The following is a 17,865-nucleotide window of genomic DNA, read 5'->3' on the forward strand; positions in this document are numbered from 1 at the left end:
ATGGGGGTCACCCTTATCATCACATCATATCAGGGGGCCCATTGAATCAACGTGACTTAGCACTAGTGATGTTAACTTAGTGGTACAGTTAGAGTCTGCTGAGTTTATCCACTGTTCAGTTATTCTTTTTCCTTTTCCATATTCTTAAGCTAGGCACTAAGTCCAGACAACGCTTAAGGGCAAAACAATTAATCTCTACCTCTCCAAAGGAAGAATATCAAAGAAGTTGTAGGCATATGTTTAAACCACCAGAATAATTAGTAAATATTTGGGGTGAGATTCTTTTAAGTCATATAAATGTTCAGTGTCTCTTATAATTTCCCACATGAATTTTAGCATTCCTCAGTGGGCCTTGCCTGCAGCAGTTTTTCCTCTAATGTTCTAATGGTAATATTCCATGTCACTCATTCCTTCAAAATTTATTAGTTGGGATTGTTCTGTGAGTAGGATTCATTCCATCTTTCCTATTTGTTGATTATTTTGGTCACTTATTTGTTAATAGTATGGATTCCTGAGTATGTATTGTGTGTATTCTTGGATAGTCATTCAGTACCATCATTATTTATTTTGTTGCTAATATTATTCTAGCTTTGTTCGTTGCGAGCTCTTTTAGGTTGGCTCCTACGTCCTTCTGACATCCCCCCTTCCATTTTTTTTTTTTCTTTTGTGGACTTCTTGCTTCCTGACATGACAAGTTGATCCAGACTTGTCTTGCATGTGCTTTGCCCCAACTTCAGAATCATCCATTTCTCCAAAGAGACCTGGTTCTTTTTGTTGAAAGATGGTATTTCAAAACCAGTCTGGTCACTAGGTGTTGCATTGGAGTGTCACTACTTCTAGACTCTCTCAGTGGATAGTGGTAGGGTACCTATGTATGTATGTATGCTAGCCCACACATGCATGTACGTATGTGTAAGATAACCCACGCATGCAAGCGTCTCACTCTAAGCCGTGAGTTTACGCTATGTCTGACTCTGCCTCACGCCGCTTGTTCCATTCTAGCCACATTCTCTTGTTTGCGTTTAAATTCTTTACCTAACTCTGAGAAACCTGGTTCCCGTTACATACAATTTCTTTCTTGTTTTGTTTGACTCCAGTATGGGTAGCAGTTCCAGCATTGCTAACTTGTATCCCTGTGGAAAATTTACAAATGAGAGTACCATTTTATGTGCTGTTCTTCTTGTCTTTATCCTTAGAGTTTCCAGTCATACACTATTTTTAAAAGTTACTTAGGACAGCTCCTTTCCTATTCATCACCTTCAGTGAAATTCTCTGATACATTTATGATGCAGTTCATTTGTCACAGTCTGCATTCCATTTTAGGATCCCCTAACTTCTTGGTTGATTTTGCATACAATAGAGTCCAGTTGTTGTGACGTGTTGTTCTTAGGGTTTGGGCAAGTGCCTGGAGTCATGTTTCTACATCACAGTACCATACAGAACGTTTCCACTGCCCCCAAGTGCCCTTGTGCACTCCCTTTGTAGTCAACCCCTCCTCTCTCTCCTATAACCACTGGCATCCACTGATCTATTTTCCACCCCTATGGTTTTGCTTTTTCCTAGAATGTCATATGAATGAATTATATAATATGTAGTATTTTTGGTTTAACTTTTTCACTTAGCAAAATGCATTTAAGATTCATTCACGTTCTTCCAAGAATCAATAGTTCCCTTTTGTTGCTGAGTAGTATCCTATTGCCTGGGTAGACCACGGTTAGTTTATCCATTCACCTGTTGACACATGTCTTAGTTGTTTCCAGTTTTAGTGTTTATGAATGACGTTTCTATAAACATTTATGAGCACACTTGTGTGAACATAACTTTTCAATTCACTTGGATAAACAGCTGGGATTGGAACTACTGCTTGATATGTTAACTCTATATTTAACACTTTGGAAATGCCAAACTATTTTCCAAACTGGTTGTACCATTGTGCATTTCCACCAGCAATGAATGAGATCCTATTGCTCTGCACCTTCTCTAGTATTTGGTATTGTTAGTATTTTTTAAAAGCTACTTTAATAGGTATTTAGTTTTTATTTATTTATCATTGTGGCTTTTTCTGGTTTTTGGGGGGAGGAGTTGTTTAGCTCTTCTTTCTTTTTTTTTTTTTGTGGTACGCGGGCCTCTCACTGTTGTGGCCTCTCCCGTTGCGGAGCACAGGCTCCAGACGCGCAGGCTCAGCGGCCATGGCTCACGGGCCCAGCCGCTCCGCGGCATGTGGGATCTTCCCAGACCAGGGCACGAACCCGCGTCCCCTGCATCGGCAGGCGGACTCTCAACTATTGCGCCACCAGGGAAGCCCCTCTCTTATTTCTTAAAGTAGTTTAGGTTGCTGATTTTGGATGTTTCTTCTTTCCGAACATAAGCATTTAATGATATCTATTTCTGTATAAACATCAGTTTAGCTGTAATCTATATATTTTGAGATGTTGCCGTTTCATTTTCATTTAGTTAGAAATACTTTTAAATTTCCCTTGACACCTTCTCTTTGACACGTGGGTAGATGTGTGTTGTTTAATTTCCAAGTTAATTTAGATGTATGTTGTTTAATTTCCAAGTGTTCGGAGATTTTCCTCTTTTCTTTCTGTTATTGATTTTCAGTTTGATTCTGTTATTGTCTGAGAGCATAATGTTCTTTTGAATTTAAGGGTTTTTTTCTCTTTTATGACCCAGAAGATGGTCTAGCTTAATGAATGTTCCATTTCCCACTTGAAAAGAATGTCTACTCTTCTGTTGTCCTGGGAATCGCTCTGTAAATGTCAGTTAGGTCAAGTTGGTTGATAGTGTCGCTGGACTTCTATACTTTATAGAAGGACCACTGGTGATTTCAAGCACATTGAAGGTTGAGAGCCACTTAGAGAGAGCTGACACTGATTGGGATTAAGATGTAATGGAGGGGGCTTCCCTGGTGGCGCAGTGGTTGAGAGTCCGCCTGCCGATGCAGGGGACACAGGTTAGTGCCCCGGTCCGGGAAGATCCCACATGCCGTGGAGCGGCTGGGCCCGTGAGCCATGGCCGCTGAGCCTGCGCGTCTGGAGCCTGTGCTCCGCAGCGGGAGAGGCCACAACAGTGAGAGGCCCGCGTGCCACAAAAACTAACCAAACAGACAGCCAAACAAAGAAAGATGTAATGGAGGTTCACTTTTGGATTAGAGTTTATACTTTTCTATGCTTATGGAAGCCTAGTAGCTTCCACCCAGTTGTCGATGCTCTGGGTATAAGCTTGTTAATTATGGGTATCTCCACATTACACAAAGAACAAGGTTCTCCTCTTGTCTCTGCCCCTAGGTCTTCTGCCCATTGGATGACCTTTGGGGCCTTTCCTACAAATAATCCTCTCTACCTCTTTTGTCTATGCAAGCCTTTCTTAAGTTGTGTTTCATAAAACAAACAAACAAACAAAAACCACTAGATCCAGGAGCTGCTACTAAGCAGGTGTTGAGTAGTGGAGAGGGTATCAGTTGCTTGCTAAACTGCTGCATGTTCCCCTGTCTTGATATTCATAAGCCAGTTAATACCATAATGGTCCTGAGAAGTCTGCAGTAAACACATTTATTTTTCTGTTTAATCCCCTTTTCTATTAACATGAAATGGGCAATGCTAACTACCTTATAAGGATTTTTAAGATCAGATAACATACATAGAACACACATTTGTAGGTTGGGCACATAGTATGTGGTCAATAAAAATTTATTACTCTGACTTATAATAGTTGATCTTGTTCTTGTTGTTTTATTTTTAGATTTACTCCATTGGCTGTGAGCTTGAAAAGTTGGAACGGGTATAAAGGGGAAAAAATTATGAGAATGCAAACACCAGAAAAGCAATAGAAATTGACATGAGTTTTACCTGTTCAAGTACTTTTATATTGTAGTTGACTGTGGTTTTCTTGTAGTGTCTTACATTCATTTTAAAGCCCTCCCATCCAGTTTGTCTACCTAAACCTACCTCTCCAGAATGAGTATCACTGGTACTCCTGTGCATACAAGTGCATTACTAAGAAGATGAGGCTGTGCCTTACCATGGAAGGTGCACCAAGTATGAACTCAGCATAATATCCTCAGCCTTCCTCATTCAGCAAATCACCAAGGACGTGCTATGCACTCAGAATTTGCAAGTTCCTCCTCCCCGTCTACTTTCCCTGGTTTGTTTGGTATCTCTGCGAGAACTTTATTGATACTCTGCTTTCTTTTCTTACACAGGTGGGCTCTGCATTGCCCAGTCCGTGAGAATCCCCCAAGAACGCAAAGACAGGACCATTGACTTCGATAAAATTATCAAACAGCTCCTGGACACACCTAACTCCAGGGCTGTCGTGATTTTTGCCAACGATGAGGATATCAAGTAAGGCTGACTGGTGAAATTCGTTAATATGCATGTTGCAATTTAGGAGACAGAAAGATCAGGATCCTGGCAGACAAAGGGGAAAAGATAGCACAGAATCAAATCGATAATTACATGGTGGCAAAGTCTGTTCGTGCTTTCTACCCCACAGAAGTAATTAGAGCGAACCGTGGAAGCAGCGGCATGTTTCTGTCATATATTTCCCCCCATTAGCTAAAAAATTGTATTCAATTACTTGTAAAAAGAGAAAACCCCTGGACTTTCTGAAGGTTCTTTTACTAAATAATATATCCACGTGTAACAGACTTTTATCTAGAGTGGTTCTTCTTAATGTAAAACTGCCTTATATTTCTGGCCATATTACTCCTGCTTTGGACTTCATGTGTTCAAAACCAAGCTTGTCATATCTCTACATTCTCCAATCCACTTGTCGTCTTTTTCTTTACCTTGATCCTCCTTGGTGTCAACAATCTGATTGTTAATTTTGACTTTCCTTTTTAGCTCATTCCTTGGCCAAGCCATGGAGGGCTAACCTTTGAAATGTTTCTAGAACACAAATAGGCCCTGTTTCCATTTCTGACCACTGCCACCTCGGTTGGTCCACAATCCTTATCATTTTTAGAACAAACAGTAATTACACCTGATTTAAAATATCAAAAAATGTTTAAAAATCTAGATTAAAAAAAAAAAGATGCATTCATCCTGTCCCGTAGCTAACAACTTTTCCTTTCCAGATGCTATAGCTAATAACCAGTGTCTTGTATATTTTTCTAGGGACAGTGTGTATATTTTTACACAAATGGTAGAACACTATTGATCTCCCCCCTGCTCGCCTTCACTCACTCTTTTTTCGTGGAAGTCTCTGGATGTCAGTACCTATAGATCTATTCAGTCTTTTCAATAGCCATGCAGAATTGCATTTTATATATTTCCTGTCATTTATCTAACTGCTCCCTTCCTGATTGACATTTAAGTTTGATTACAGACTTTTGCAATTACAAATTGTGTTGCGATAAACTTTCTCTTCCACAAATCTGTGTGTGCAAATATGAAATGTTAATATACACATACTTTACAATGTGTGATATATAATATTAACATACTGCAAATATATAATAATTACAAGTGTATTACTTTATATATTTGTAAGTATTTAAAACAGAAATTTCTGGAAAATAAGTTTCCAGGACAAAGATGCGTTCCTTCTTAAATGTGAATATTGTTTTCCAAAGAGATGTTGCCAGTTTACACCTCTGCCGATGGGAAAGCTGTGTGGATTTTTTTAATCTTAGTTTGTCTCACAGTTCAAAATAATATGTCGCTTAATTTGAAGGTGAATATATTTTATTAAGAGTAAAGTTGAAGGTTCCAGGCCATTGTTACCCCCACGTGGAGTATTGCACCTCCATCACTGCCAGCCTGCCGGTCCTGTGTGTCCCCGTCCATGTGTATCCTCCATCTGCTTCTGAATCCACCCATCACTTAATTGGAGTCTGTATTCTCCACTAGTTTGTACACATCATTAAAATGGAGGCGATGCCCCTTTTGACTTCCTTTCATAACCTTAACCCCATCACAGTTTTGAGCTCTGACATGGGTGGCAGAACGAGTAAATGAGAAGAGTATTAAACCTCAAGTCAGGATACCTGAGGATGGATTTTTTTTTTTTTTGCTACTTAAATGACCACCGTCTCACCTTGGGCAAGCCTCGCCCCACACCCTACTTCCCTAACTCTTTGAGGCCTCAGTCTTCCCGTCAGTAAAATGAAAATCCTTTTGAGCTCTTTCTATGATGATCTGGACTTGTGCTTTTCTAGCTTTATTTCATCCCATGCTCCCTCGTGCTTTGTGTACTGCAGGCAAGGGGCCATTTGTGTTTCGTCCTCCCTGGGTCTTTGTACATTCTCTTCCAGCTGCCTGGAGTGCTTTGCTTCCCCACTTCATCATTTTAGTGCTGTCGATAGTGTTGCTTTTGAGGGAAGATTTCTCTGAACAATGTAGCTTTGATAAGTTTCTCATAACAACTCAGTTTCATAGTTTATGTCACTGATGTAATTTTACATCCTTTGATCATTTAAATAGTGTCTGTATTCTCCACTAGTCTGTAGCCATCATTAAGACAGAGATGATGCCCCTTTTGAGTCCCTTTCATATCCTTAGCCCTTATCACAGTGTTCAGTACATGGCAGATCCTCAGTGAATGTCATCAAATGAGAATGAATCAAATGCCTAGTCTGTTTAATAATTTAAGTAAAGGCCTCTCTCTCTGAACTTCACGATGGTTTAAAACGTGGTCCTATTTTTGCATGTAGACCCTGCCTTCACTCACTCAGTTCTCCACCTACAATGCATGACTGGTCCTCCAGTGTGTCCTAATCTCTCCTCCATCAGGGCTTTGACTCATGGTGTTTCTCCTCTCCCTCGCTACCTGTTGAGATTGTGTCTGTTCTTCGAGGTTTACTTGCAACATGCCCTTCTCCATGAAACAGTTTCTGATCACCCCTTAGACGTATCATTTCTCTCCTTACAAAATGCTGATTCTCTCGCTCTTAGGGCATTTTCTTCAACACTTTGTGATTTAGTTATTTAAAGCACTTTGTTGTTATAATATTACTCTTTCTTTTTTTTTTGTTCCAGATCTTGTCAACTCATACTTTTCTTAATCATCTCATAAATTCTTTTCATGCATATTTTGCACATTCTAAAATACGTAATACATTGATAAGGTGTGGCCCCCTGTTTATATTTATGTACATGGCACATAAAAGATTTATTTACTAATAGCTCTGGTGATTAATTGGTTGTAATATCCTTGACTTGCAGGTAGTGTGAGGTTTTAGTTTGCGATGTAAAAAGGTATAAAATCTGCTCAACAGCTATGCTCATTATTTTCTGCATGGGAGTTTGTGGTTGAACACCATTGTGTAGTGTGACTCATAGAAGTGACAGCAGTAATAGTTTTTGAGCACAGTAATAAAAGTCAAGTGCATATATAAGTTTCTTCCAAAACATGAACTTAAGCCCACTGTTAACCCACAATGTTATGTTATTTCTTTTTTCAGAAGATCTGCACTGTAGATGGGGAATTTTGAGGTTTCTTAGAACATTAATTTCAAATACTTTGTCAGAGAATAGCAGTGAGAAGACCTTAATATCTAGATTTTGAAGCTAAGTGCTTAATCAGTCATGGGTACTGATAATTTGAATGTTAGACAAGAGTGTATTGTTTTCCTGAAACACTTTTTTTTTCTGATTATAAAAGTAATACAGGGCTATTGTAACCCACTGGAAAATAATGGAAACATTTTTGCCGTTGCATTTTAGTTAAAGGAATCCTTACGTTTACTCTGCCCCCTGCTTATCTAGAAGAATTAAAGGTTAGAGAGAATAATCACAAATCAGGATCGCAAGTAATCCCCTATAAAACTTGCTATCCCAACACTCAGAGATAACCACTAATAAAATTCTGGTTTAACATTTGCAATTATTTTATTCTAAATGTAAGTAAGTTTTCCCCAACAGAATCAGGATCGCATAGAATTTGATATTCTACTTTTTGCAGTTCACATCTCATACCATAATATGTTTAAATGGTTCAATCTTATTTCTCTTAATAAATTAACCCACACTTTTATGTAAACATATTAAAGTGAATATTTACTTTTTGTATTTATATCAGTTTTGTCTTTCTTACCTTGTTATAGTTGGCTTCTCCCCATCCTTTTCATGCTCTTCAAACCTCATCAGCACTTTCTCAATGAACTGTTATTAGCAACAAATTGTATATTATCCTTATTTTTCTGTGCTGTCATACAACTCTATACTTTTAAGTACGCATATATTCATATATGTGGGGCCAGCCTTCATTATGTAAGAACTGAATAATCTTTTTCAGTTTTTTTAATTTGACTTTTTTTTTCTTAACAATACCGTGCAGAAATCAAACTATGTATAATTTTAATTGGTCTCTAATCCATCCTTTGGATGCACTATCATTTCTTTAACCAGTCCCTCATTGCTCTGCATTTAGGTTACCTCCAGTAATGAACATACGATTTTCACAGCATCAGTAATCATATCCTTTGGATAGATTAGTATCAATAGAAATGGTATCTCTATGGATAAAGTATAAACGATTGTGTTTTATTTTTGTGAAAATAATAAAGGCACATAATTTTTTAAAAAAACAAAATATGACTAAAACATTTTTGATGCAAAACATTGGTCTCCTGTCCCATCCCACCATACTCTCTGGTTTTGTTCTCCTTGAGCAATTATTATATTTCTTTAAGCGAATTCTACTGCTTTTACCTGCCTAATGTGCTTATACTGCAATTTTGGAACTATTACTTTAAAAGATTATCTATCAATTCCTCTTATGTGAGGTAGAATTTGGCTCATTTACACCTCCTTTATCTTCCCAACAGTGTTCTATCAGATTTTCATTTAGTAAAACTCAGAGTTGACATTATTATGATTGTATAAATATTATATACTACAGCATCAAGTATTTTTTCTGTGATATGATTTTGGGGGAAAAAACTTTTTGTTTTTCCTGGAGTTAATATGACAGTTTTTTTACTTGCATAGTTATCTTTAATATTTTATTATTAATGTCCTAGGCCTATCACTTTTCCCATATGTTCATATATATAAAATAATCTGCGAGTTCCATTACTTTTTCGGACACTTCCCTCCTGAAAGCTCTATCTTTCTGTTTTAAACTAGACTGGTCTCTATTATTTTAAGATTTTCTTTTTCTTTCTCTCTCTCTCTCTTTCATTTTTATTCATCATTTATTTTCTTTTTTTGCTGAAGTGTACCCTCCAATGATTTTCTAGTAAAGGAAAAATTAAAGAAAAACTTTTCTGTGTGTTTCATGCCTCAAAATATTCTCATCCTGCCTCCACACTTAATTACTAGTTGGAAATGTAAGGTGTGGTTTCATATTTATTTTTAAACACATCATACCTGGCACGTAAATGATTTATAGCAAGTATCTATGGTGACTAATGAATTACAAAACTTGAAACTTGCAAGGCATTTGAGATTCTAAGTTTGCATAGGAAAATCTTTAAGATCCCTTGGATATCTGTCTATCTATCTATCTGTCTTTCCGTCTATCTGTCTGTCTTTCTACCTTTATAGATGCCAGTTCTATTTGTATAGAGATTCTGTGTGTGTTAAATATTAGAATTCTAGATTATGAATGTTTTTTCTCAAAATTTGGAAGGCATTACTTCATCATCTGTCATCCTGTTTTTTTTTTCCCCTTCTCTTGAGAGGTTGGTAATATTCTGCTTCTTATTACTCTCCAGAGGTCCCAGTTTTCTCTTGAAAGCTTTATTCTCACTTTTTCCAGAATTCTTAATTCTGTGACATGCTTTATTTCCCCCCATTAGATTGCTGGATGAGTCTCTTTTAATTTGGAAATTCATACTTTCAATTCCTTGCAGGTTTTTTTTCATTAAAAAGATATTTAAAACTTTAATTTCTCTTTACATTTGTTCTGGAAATGCTATTAGTTGGATGTAAGTCTTCCTGGGTTTATTCTTTAAGACACTTATCTTTTCTTGTGTATGTTATACCTTTTTGTTGTCGTTTTGCTTTCTGAAAATGTTTCTTCACTTTCTTCTTTATCTCTTCTAACTTAATTTTAGTTTCATATTTTTAATAACTAAGGGTTATTTCTTATTGTTGTTTCTATCTCATTCTTGGTAATAGAGATGATAATTCTCATTTAACTGCACTTGCTTCTTTTTGTTTCTTTTTTGTTTGTTTTTTTGGTATATTTTCTCTGCCTCACTCCACACCAATTTCCTTTCCCTTGTTAATTTATTTGGTTTCTATTTAACCTTGGGAATTTTCCACAATGATGCATCATTTCCGGCAGTTTCCATTGGAGTAAGACACAGAGAGTTCTATGTACATGGGCAGAATTTGTCAACTGACAGGGCTCTGGGTGGACTGGTCAGGCATCCCAGTGGCCATTCCATGAGAGAATAACTCTGTGTCAGTATCTACAATCTTTTTCCTGGGGTGGTTCAGATTTTTCCAGATAAGCTGTTTTCTGCCTGGGAAAACACACCTTTGGTTTCTAGAATTCTGTAAGCCAGGTGAAGATTTCCTAGAGGGTCTTACCATTTCATTTCTTAATGGTAATTTAACTTCTTCCCTCACTCCGACCACCGTCATGTTTAACTCACCACCTCACATCTACCACCTTCTACGTTTGGGTGTTCACAGTATCAGAACCTATTCCTTAGGATTTTATTGGAAAATTACCATTCCATATGCTGCCCAGATGAAAGAGAAGGAGACCTTTGGTTTTTGCAATTTCATATACAGTTTTTCAACCAGTCATATTGTATTGAACCATGTACATCTGTGGTACCTGGTATCTGCAAGTCCTGAGAGGCAAACCAACAACCACTGCTGTTATTACCCACCAAAGTAGTTTCTGTTGCACAAATGTAGTTACCTCTTATCCATCCCCTGTTCTTCCAAAAATATTATTGTATTAATTTCATGAAGAATGAGTTTCCCTTTTTTTATTTGCCCTTATTGCCCTTGTTATTTGTATACTATTTTCATTTATAAACATGAGCTGTACATGTTCCAAGCTTAATGTGAATTTCTGTTCATTTTTATAAATAATTCAAGATGCTTCATTTAGACTGATACATTGCTTTCCAGAAAAGATACGTACTACCAGCAGCGAATGGGAGTGCTCACGTCTCCAGCCTCATGCCAAAACTCACAACACAGAATAAAACCAAACGAACGTTTTGGCCAAAGTTAAATATTGTGTTCTAATTCACATTTTCTGCCTTTTTAATGTATGTGAATAACCAGCTTACTGGTTATTTATATTACTCCTTTTGTCTTTTGATTTTTAATACTCTGCCTATTTACCTCAAGCTACTTTGATTACTTGTCTTATTGGTTTACAAAAACTCTTTATATATTAAGGATGTAAATCCTTTTTCTTACTATTGATCACTTACTTTTTGAGAAATATTAACTTGCTTTTCTTCTGCTTGATTCCTAATATGTATGTGTTCAATAGCTGCTCTTTATCATTAAGATATATTTTTAATGTTCCTCTCCACAGGCAGATCCTTGCAGCAGCCAAAAGAGCTGACCAAGTAGGCCATTTCCTTTGGGTGGGATCAGACAGTTGGGGATCCAAAATAAACCCACTGCACCAGCATGAAGATATTGCAGAAGGAGCCATCACCATTCAGCCCAAGCGAGCAACTGTGGAAGGTATGAGTTTTCTCAGTAGCATGATACTATAAGAGAATGGTTGGTGCTGTGTAGGGTGGCTAAACGTGTGTCTCTTTGTGGGTTGGGTTTTTTACATAATTTATGCAGGATAGTTTCAAACTTGCAGCCATGAAATACAAATGAGGCCCTATATCTGGTCTATTCTTTTAGTTGATAGTGTTCTTTTGAAAAGATCATGTTATTTTCATAATAATATCCCAATTAGCATATATCCTTTGTTTTATTGTGCTGCAAGAGCTTTCTGAGAGATCATTACCCTTAATAAGAAGTGAAATAATAACACAATAAAAGTGTATATAAGCGAGCTGCATTTTCTAAGAGTATTTTCCCTTTGTAATTTCTCCATTATTTCCGTAGCAGGATAACTATAGGGATTCTTTTTTTTTTTTTTTTTTACATCTTTATTGGAGTATAATTGCTTTACAATGGTATGTTAGTTTTTGCTTTATAACAAAGTGAATCAGTTATACATATACATATGTTCCCATATCTCTTCCCTCTTGCATCTCCCTCGCTCCTACCCTCCCTATCCCACCCCTCCAGGCAGTCACAAAGCACCAAGCTGATCTCCCTGTGCGATGCGGCTACTTCCCACTAGCTATCTACCTTACGTTTGGTAGTGTATATATGTCCATGCCACTCTCTCACTTTGTCACAGCTTACCCTTCCCCCTCCCCATATCCTCAAGTCCATTCTCTAGTAGGTCTGCGTCTTTATTCCTGTCTTACCCCTAGGTTCTTCATGACATTTTTTTTTCTTAAATTCCAGATATATGTGTTAGCATATGGTATTTGTTTTTCTCTTTCTGACTTACTTCACTGTGTGACAGACACCACCTCACTACACTACAAATCCATCCACCTCACTACAAATAACTCAATTTCGTTTCTTTTTATGACTGAGTAATATTCCATTGTATATATGTGCCACATCTTCTTTATCCATTCATCCGATGATGGACACTTAGGTTGTTTCCATTTCCGGGCTATTGTAAATAGAGCTGCAATGAACATTTTGGTACATGACTCTTTTTGAATTATGGTTTTCTCAGGATATATGCCCAGTAGTGGGATTGCTGAGTCGTACGGTAGTTCTATTTGTAGTTTTTTAAGGAACCTCCATACTGTTCTCCATAGTGGCTGTACCAATTCACATTCCAACCAGCAGTGCATGAGTGTTCCCTTTTCTCCACACCCTCTCCAGCAACTATAGGGATTCTTTTCCCCCATTACCTCTTGAGGTCTCTTCTGACCCCCAAGATCATACACTGTATGGTCCAGCTCAGGCACCAACATCACCTTGCCTTCCTGGGGCTCTTTTGTTCTTGCTTTCTTTTTCTCTTTCTCTTACCTTCTGAAATTGCTGTCCCTTTTCTTTTCCTTTGCCTTCCTTGCTGCTGCAAAGATTCTTTGAGAGGTAGAAGGAGGAGAGGGCGTTTATTGGCATCTTTCTGATCTAACAAAAGTTGCTGATTACAATTTATGTTCTCCTTTAATTTGAATAGTTATCGCTAAAAGAAGACACTGTAAAGAAAAACAACTCCTCCGCTGGTATCCTGCTTTGTCTTCCTTTTCGGATGGGCAAGGTCTCCAAAGATTCCATAAAACAAGCTTTGCACGTTAAAAAGAACCCCATCCTCTCACTCACAAAGAATCAAATATTTGCCTTTCTTTCTATTCTGTCTCTACTCCAATCTAAGTAATTATTCTCCCCAGAATGCTGCATGTTCTCTGTGGGCCTTTTTAAAAAAGCCAGGTTGTGATTCTGTCACTGTTTCCTTTCTATGTTATCTCAGGGAGATAAAGATCCCATGAGTCACCCATGTGTTCATTGAGAGGCTTTGAATTAATTTCATTCCCAAATATATGTCCGGAGAAGATTGCCTATCTTCCTACCCAACCCAGTACATCTGCAGATGAGCTACAAGAATAAAAGCTATTTTAACTCTTTCCACTCCTTTTCACTAAAAACTTAACTATCTACTGTGTGCTTTGCTCTGTGCTGAGTTGGAAAAATAAGAAGAGGACAAAAATCCCATCCTCAAAGCATACGGAGCTCAGTAAATGTATCAGAAAATAGTTGATGACTATGTAACATGAGAAACACTGCAGGCACAGTGCGGAATACATGGATAGATGGTGTGGGGTAAGATAAAATGCAAGCTTGTCTAGGGTGGTGGTGCTGTGGTTGCGGAAAGATGCCTGAGAGGACGTAAAACAGGAAGTGATGCACTAAAGCTCATCACATAATGCGAAGAAACTCCTCTACTCCAAACCCAGGAGGTGGGAGCAGAGGAGTGAAGGAGCAGGGCATATTGGGATAACTTTAAATAATTCATTCTGCAGCCCAGTCCTTCATTGTAGCCATCCTTAAATCCTTCCAGTTCTTTTTTTCTTTACATTTTGTTTTTAACATCTTTATTGGAGTATAATTGATTTGCAATGGTGTGTTAGTTTCTGCTTTATAACAAAGTGAATCACTATACATATACATATATCCCCATATCCCCTCCGTGTTACGTCTCCCTCCCACCCTCCCTATCCCACCCCTCTATGTGGTCACAAAACACCGAGGTGATCTCCCTGTGCGATGCAGCTGCTTCCCACTAGCTATCTGTTTTACATTTGGTAGTGTATATATGTCCATGCCACTCTCTCACTTCGTCCCAGCTTACCCTTCCCCCTCCCTGTGTCCTCAAGTCCGTTCTCTCTGTCTGCATCTTTATTCCTGTCCTGCCCCCATATTCTTCAGAACCTTTTTTTTTTTTACATTCCATATATATGTGTTAGCATATGGTATTTCTTTTACTCTTTGTGACTTACTTCACTCTGTATGACAGAGTCCATCCACCTCACTACAAATAACTCAATTTTGTTTCTTTTATGGCTGAGTAATATTCCATTGTATATAAGCGCCACATCTTCTTTATCCATTCATCTGTCGATGGACACTTAGGTTGCTTCCATGTCCTGGCTATTGTAAATAGAGCTGCAATGAACATTGGGGTACATGTCTCTTTTTGAATTATGGTTTTCTCAGGGTATACGCCCAGTAGTGGGATTGCTGGGTCGTATGGTAGTTCTATTTTTAGCTTTTTAAGGAACCTCCATACTGTTCTCCATAGTGGCTGTATCAATTTACATTCCCACCAACAGTGCAAGAGGGTTCCCTTTTCTCCACACCCTCTCCAGCATTTATTGTTTGTTGGTTTTTTGATGATGGCCATTCGGACTGGAGTGAGGTGATACCTCAAGGTAGTTTTGATTTGCACTTCTCTAATGATTAGTGATGTTGAGCATCTTTCATGTGTTTGTTGGCAATCTGGATATCTCCTTTGGAGAAATGTCTGTTTAGGTCTTCTGCCCATTTTTGGATTGGGTTGTTTATTTTTATGATATTGAGCTGCACGAGCTGCTTATAAATTTTGGAGATTAATCCTTTGTCAGTTGCTTCATTTGCAAATACTTTCTCCCATACTGAGGGTTCTTTTCATCTTGTTTGTGTTTTCCTCTGCTGTGCAAAAGCTTTTAAGTTACATTAGGTCCCATTTGTTTATTTTGTTTTTATTTCCATTTCTCTAGGAGGTGGGTCAAAAAGGACCTTGCTGTGATTTATTTCATAGACAGTTCTGCCTATGTTTTCCTCTAAGAGTTTTATAGTGTCTGGGCTTATATTTAGGTCTTTAATCCATTTTGAGTTTATTTTTGTGTATAGTGTTAGGGAGTGTTCTAATTTCACTCTTTTAAATGCAACTGTCCAGTTTTCCCAGCACCACACCAAGGCTGTCTTTTCTCCATTGTATATTCTTGCCTCTTTTATCAAAGATAAGGTGATGATATGTGCGTGGGTTTCTCTCTGGGCTTTCTAGCCTGTTCCATTGATCTGTAGTTCTGTTTTTGTCCCAGTACCATACTCTCTTGATTACTGTAGCTTTGTAGTATAGTCTGAAGTCCGGGAGCCTGTTTCCCCCAGCTCCATTTTTCTTTGTCAAGATTGCTTTGACTATTCGGGGTCTTTTGTGTTTCCATATATATATTGTGAATTTTTTTGTTCTAGTTCTGTGAAAAATGCCAGTGGTAGTTTGATAGGGATTGCATGGAATCTGTAGATTGCTTTGGGTCGTGTAGTCATTTTCACACTGTTGACTCTTCCATTTCATGAACATGGTATATCTCTCCATCTGTTTGTATCATCTTTAGTTTCTTTCATCAGTGTCTTGTAGTTTTCTGCATACAGGTCTTTTGTCTATATAGGTAGGTTTATTCTTAGGTATTTTATTCTTTTTGTTGCAATGGTAAATGGAAGTGTTTCCTTAATTTCTGTTTCAGACTTTTCATTATTAGTGTATAGGAATGCAAGAGATTTCTGTGCATTCATTTTGTATCCTGCTACTTTACCAAATTCATTGATTAGATCTAGTAGTTTTCCAGTAGTATCTTTAGGGTTCTCTATGTATAGTATCATGTCATCTGCAAACAGTGACACCTTTACTTCTTTTCCGATTTGGATTCCTTTTATTTCTCTTTCTTCTCTGATTGCTGTGGCTAAGACTTCCAAGCTATGTTGAATAATAGTGGTGAGAGTGGACAACCTTGTCATGTTCCTGATCTTAGAGGAAATGTTTTCAGTTGTTCACCGTTGAGAATGATGTTGGCTGTGGTTTGTCCTATGTGACCTTTATTATGTTGAGGTAAGTTCCCTCTGTGCTTACTTTCTAGAAGGTTTTTATCATAAATGCGTGTTGAATGTTGTCAGAAACTTTTTCTTCATCTATTGAGATGATCATATGGTTTTTCTCCTTCATTTTGTTAATATGGTGTATATCATTGATTGATTTGCGTATATTGAAGTATCCTTGCATTCCTGGGATAAACTCCACTTCATCATGGTGTATGATCCTTTTAATGTGCTACTGGATTCTGTTTGCTAGTATTTTGTTGAGGATTTTTGCATCTATGTTCATCAGTGATATTGCCCTGTAGTTTTCTATTTCTGTGACATCTTTGTCTGGTTTTGGTATCAGGGTGATTGTGGCCTCGTAGAATGAGTTTGGGAGTGTTCTTCCCTCTGCTATATACTGGAAGAGTTTGAGAAGTATAGGTGTTAGCTCTTCCCTAAATGTTTGATAGAATTCACTTGTGAAGCCATCTGGTCCTGGGCTTTTGTTTGTTGGAAGATTTTTAATCACTGTTTTAATTTCAGTGCTTGTGATTGGTCTGTTTATATCTTCTATTTCTTCCTGGTTCATTTTCGGAAGGTTGTGCTTTTGCAAGAATTTGTCCATGTCTTCCAGGTTGTCCATTTTATTGGCATATAGTTGCTTGTAGTAATCTCTCATGATCCTTTGTATTTCTGCTGTGTCAGTTGTTACTTCTCCTTTTTCATTTCTAATTCTATTGATTTGAGTCTTTTTCCTTTTTTTCTTTATGAGCCTTGCTAATGCTTTATCAACTTTATCTTCTCCAAGAACCAGCTTTTAGTTTTACTGATCTTTGCTGTTGTTTCCTTCATTTCTTTTTCATTTATTTCTGATCTGATCTTTATGATTTCTTCTGCTAACTTTGCAGTTTTTTGTTCTTCTTTTTCTAATTGCATTAGGTGTAAGGTTAGGTTGTTTATTTGAGATGTTTCTTGTTTCTTGAGGTAGGATTGTATTGATAGAAACTTCCCTCTTAGAACTGCTTTTGCTGCATCCCATAGGTTTTGGGTCATCCTGATTTCATTGTCATTTGTTTCTAGGTATTTTTTTATGTCCTCTTTGATTTCTTCAGTGTTCTCTTGGTTATTTAGTATTGTATTGTTTAGCGTGCATGTGTTTGTATTTTTTGCACATTTTTTCCTGCAATTGATACCTAGTCTCATAGCTTTGTGCGTGGAAAACATACTTGATATGATTTCAATTTTCTTAAATTTACCAAAGCTTGATTTGGTACCCAAGATATGATCTATCCTGCAGAATATTCAATGAGCACTTGAGAAGAAAGCGTATTCTGTTGTTTTTGGATGGAAAGTCCTATAAATATCAATAAAGTCTGTCTTGTTTAATGTGTCATTTAAAACTTGTGTTTCCTCATTTATTTGCATTTGGTTGATCCGTCCATTGGTGAAAATGGGGTGTTATAGTCCCCTACTATGATTGTGTTACTGTCAATTTCCCCTTTTATTTGCCTTATGTATGGAAGTGCTCCTATGTTGGGTGCATAAATATTTACAATTGTATCTTCTTCTT

The 17,865-nt window shown here is 37.5% G+C and overlaps 1 protein-coding gene across 2 annotated transcripts in view; it reads left to right on the plus strand.

Annotated features, from left to right (window-relative positions):
• The window catches only part of GRM7 (glutamate metabotropic receptor 7), a gene marked incomplete at both ends in the record, with an annotated part of 839,503 nt that overhangs the window by 430,209 nt on the left and 391,429 nt on the right, over positions 1 to 17,865 (plus strand). For both annotated transcript variants that reach the window (XM_082664306.1, XM_082664305.1), the window contains 2 exons: positions 4,205 to 4,346; positions 11,461 to 11,615. In XM_082664306.1, the coding sequence (XP_082520432.1) occupies positions 4,205 to 4,346; positions 11,461 to 11,615 (297 nt within the window). The remainder of the gene's footprint in view (positions 1 to 4,204; positions 4,347 to 11,460; positions 11,616 to 17,865) is intronic.

Source organism: Grampus griseus (genome assembly GCF_964374135.1).
Source record: "Grampus griseus genome assembly, chromosome: 10".
In the NCBI taxonomy this organism is placed as follows: Eukaryota; Metazoa; Chordata; class Mammalia; order Artiodactyla; family Delphinidae; genus Grampus; species Grampus griseus.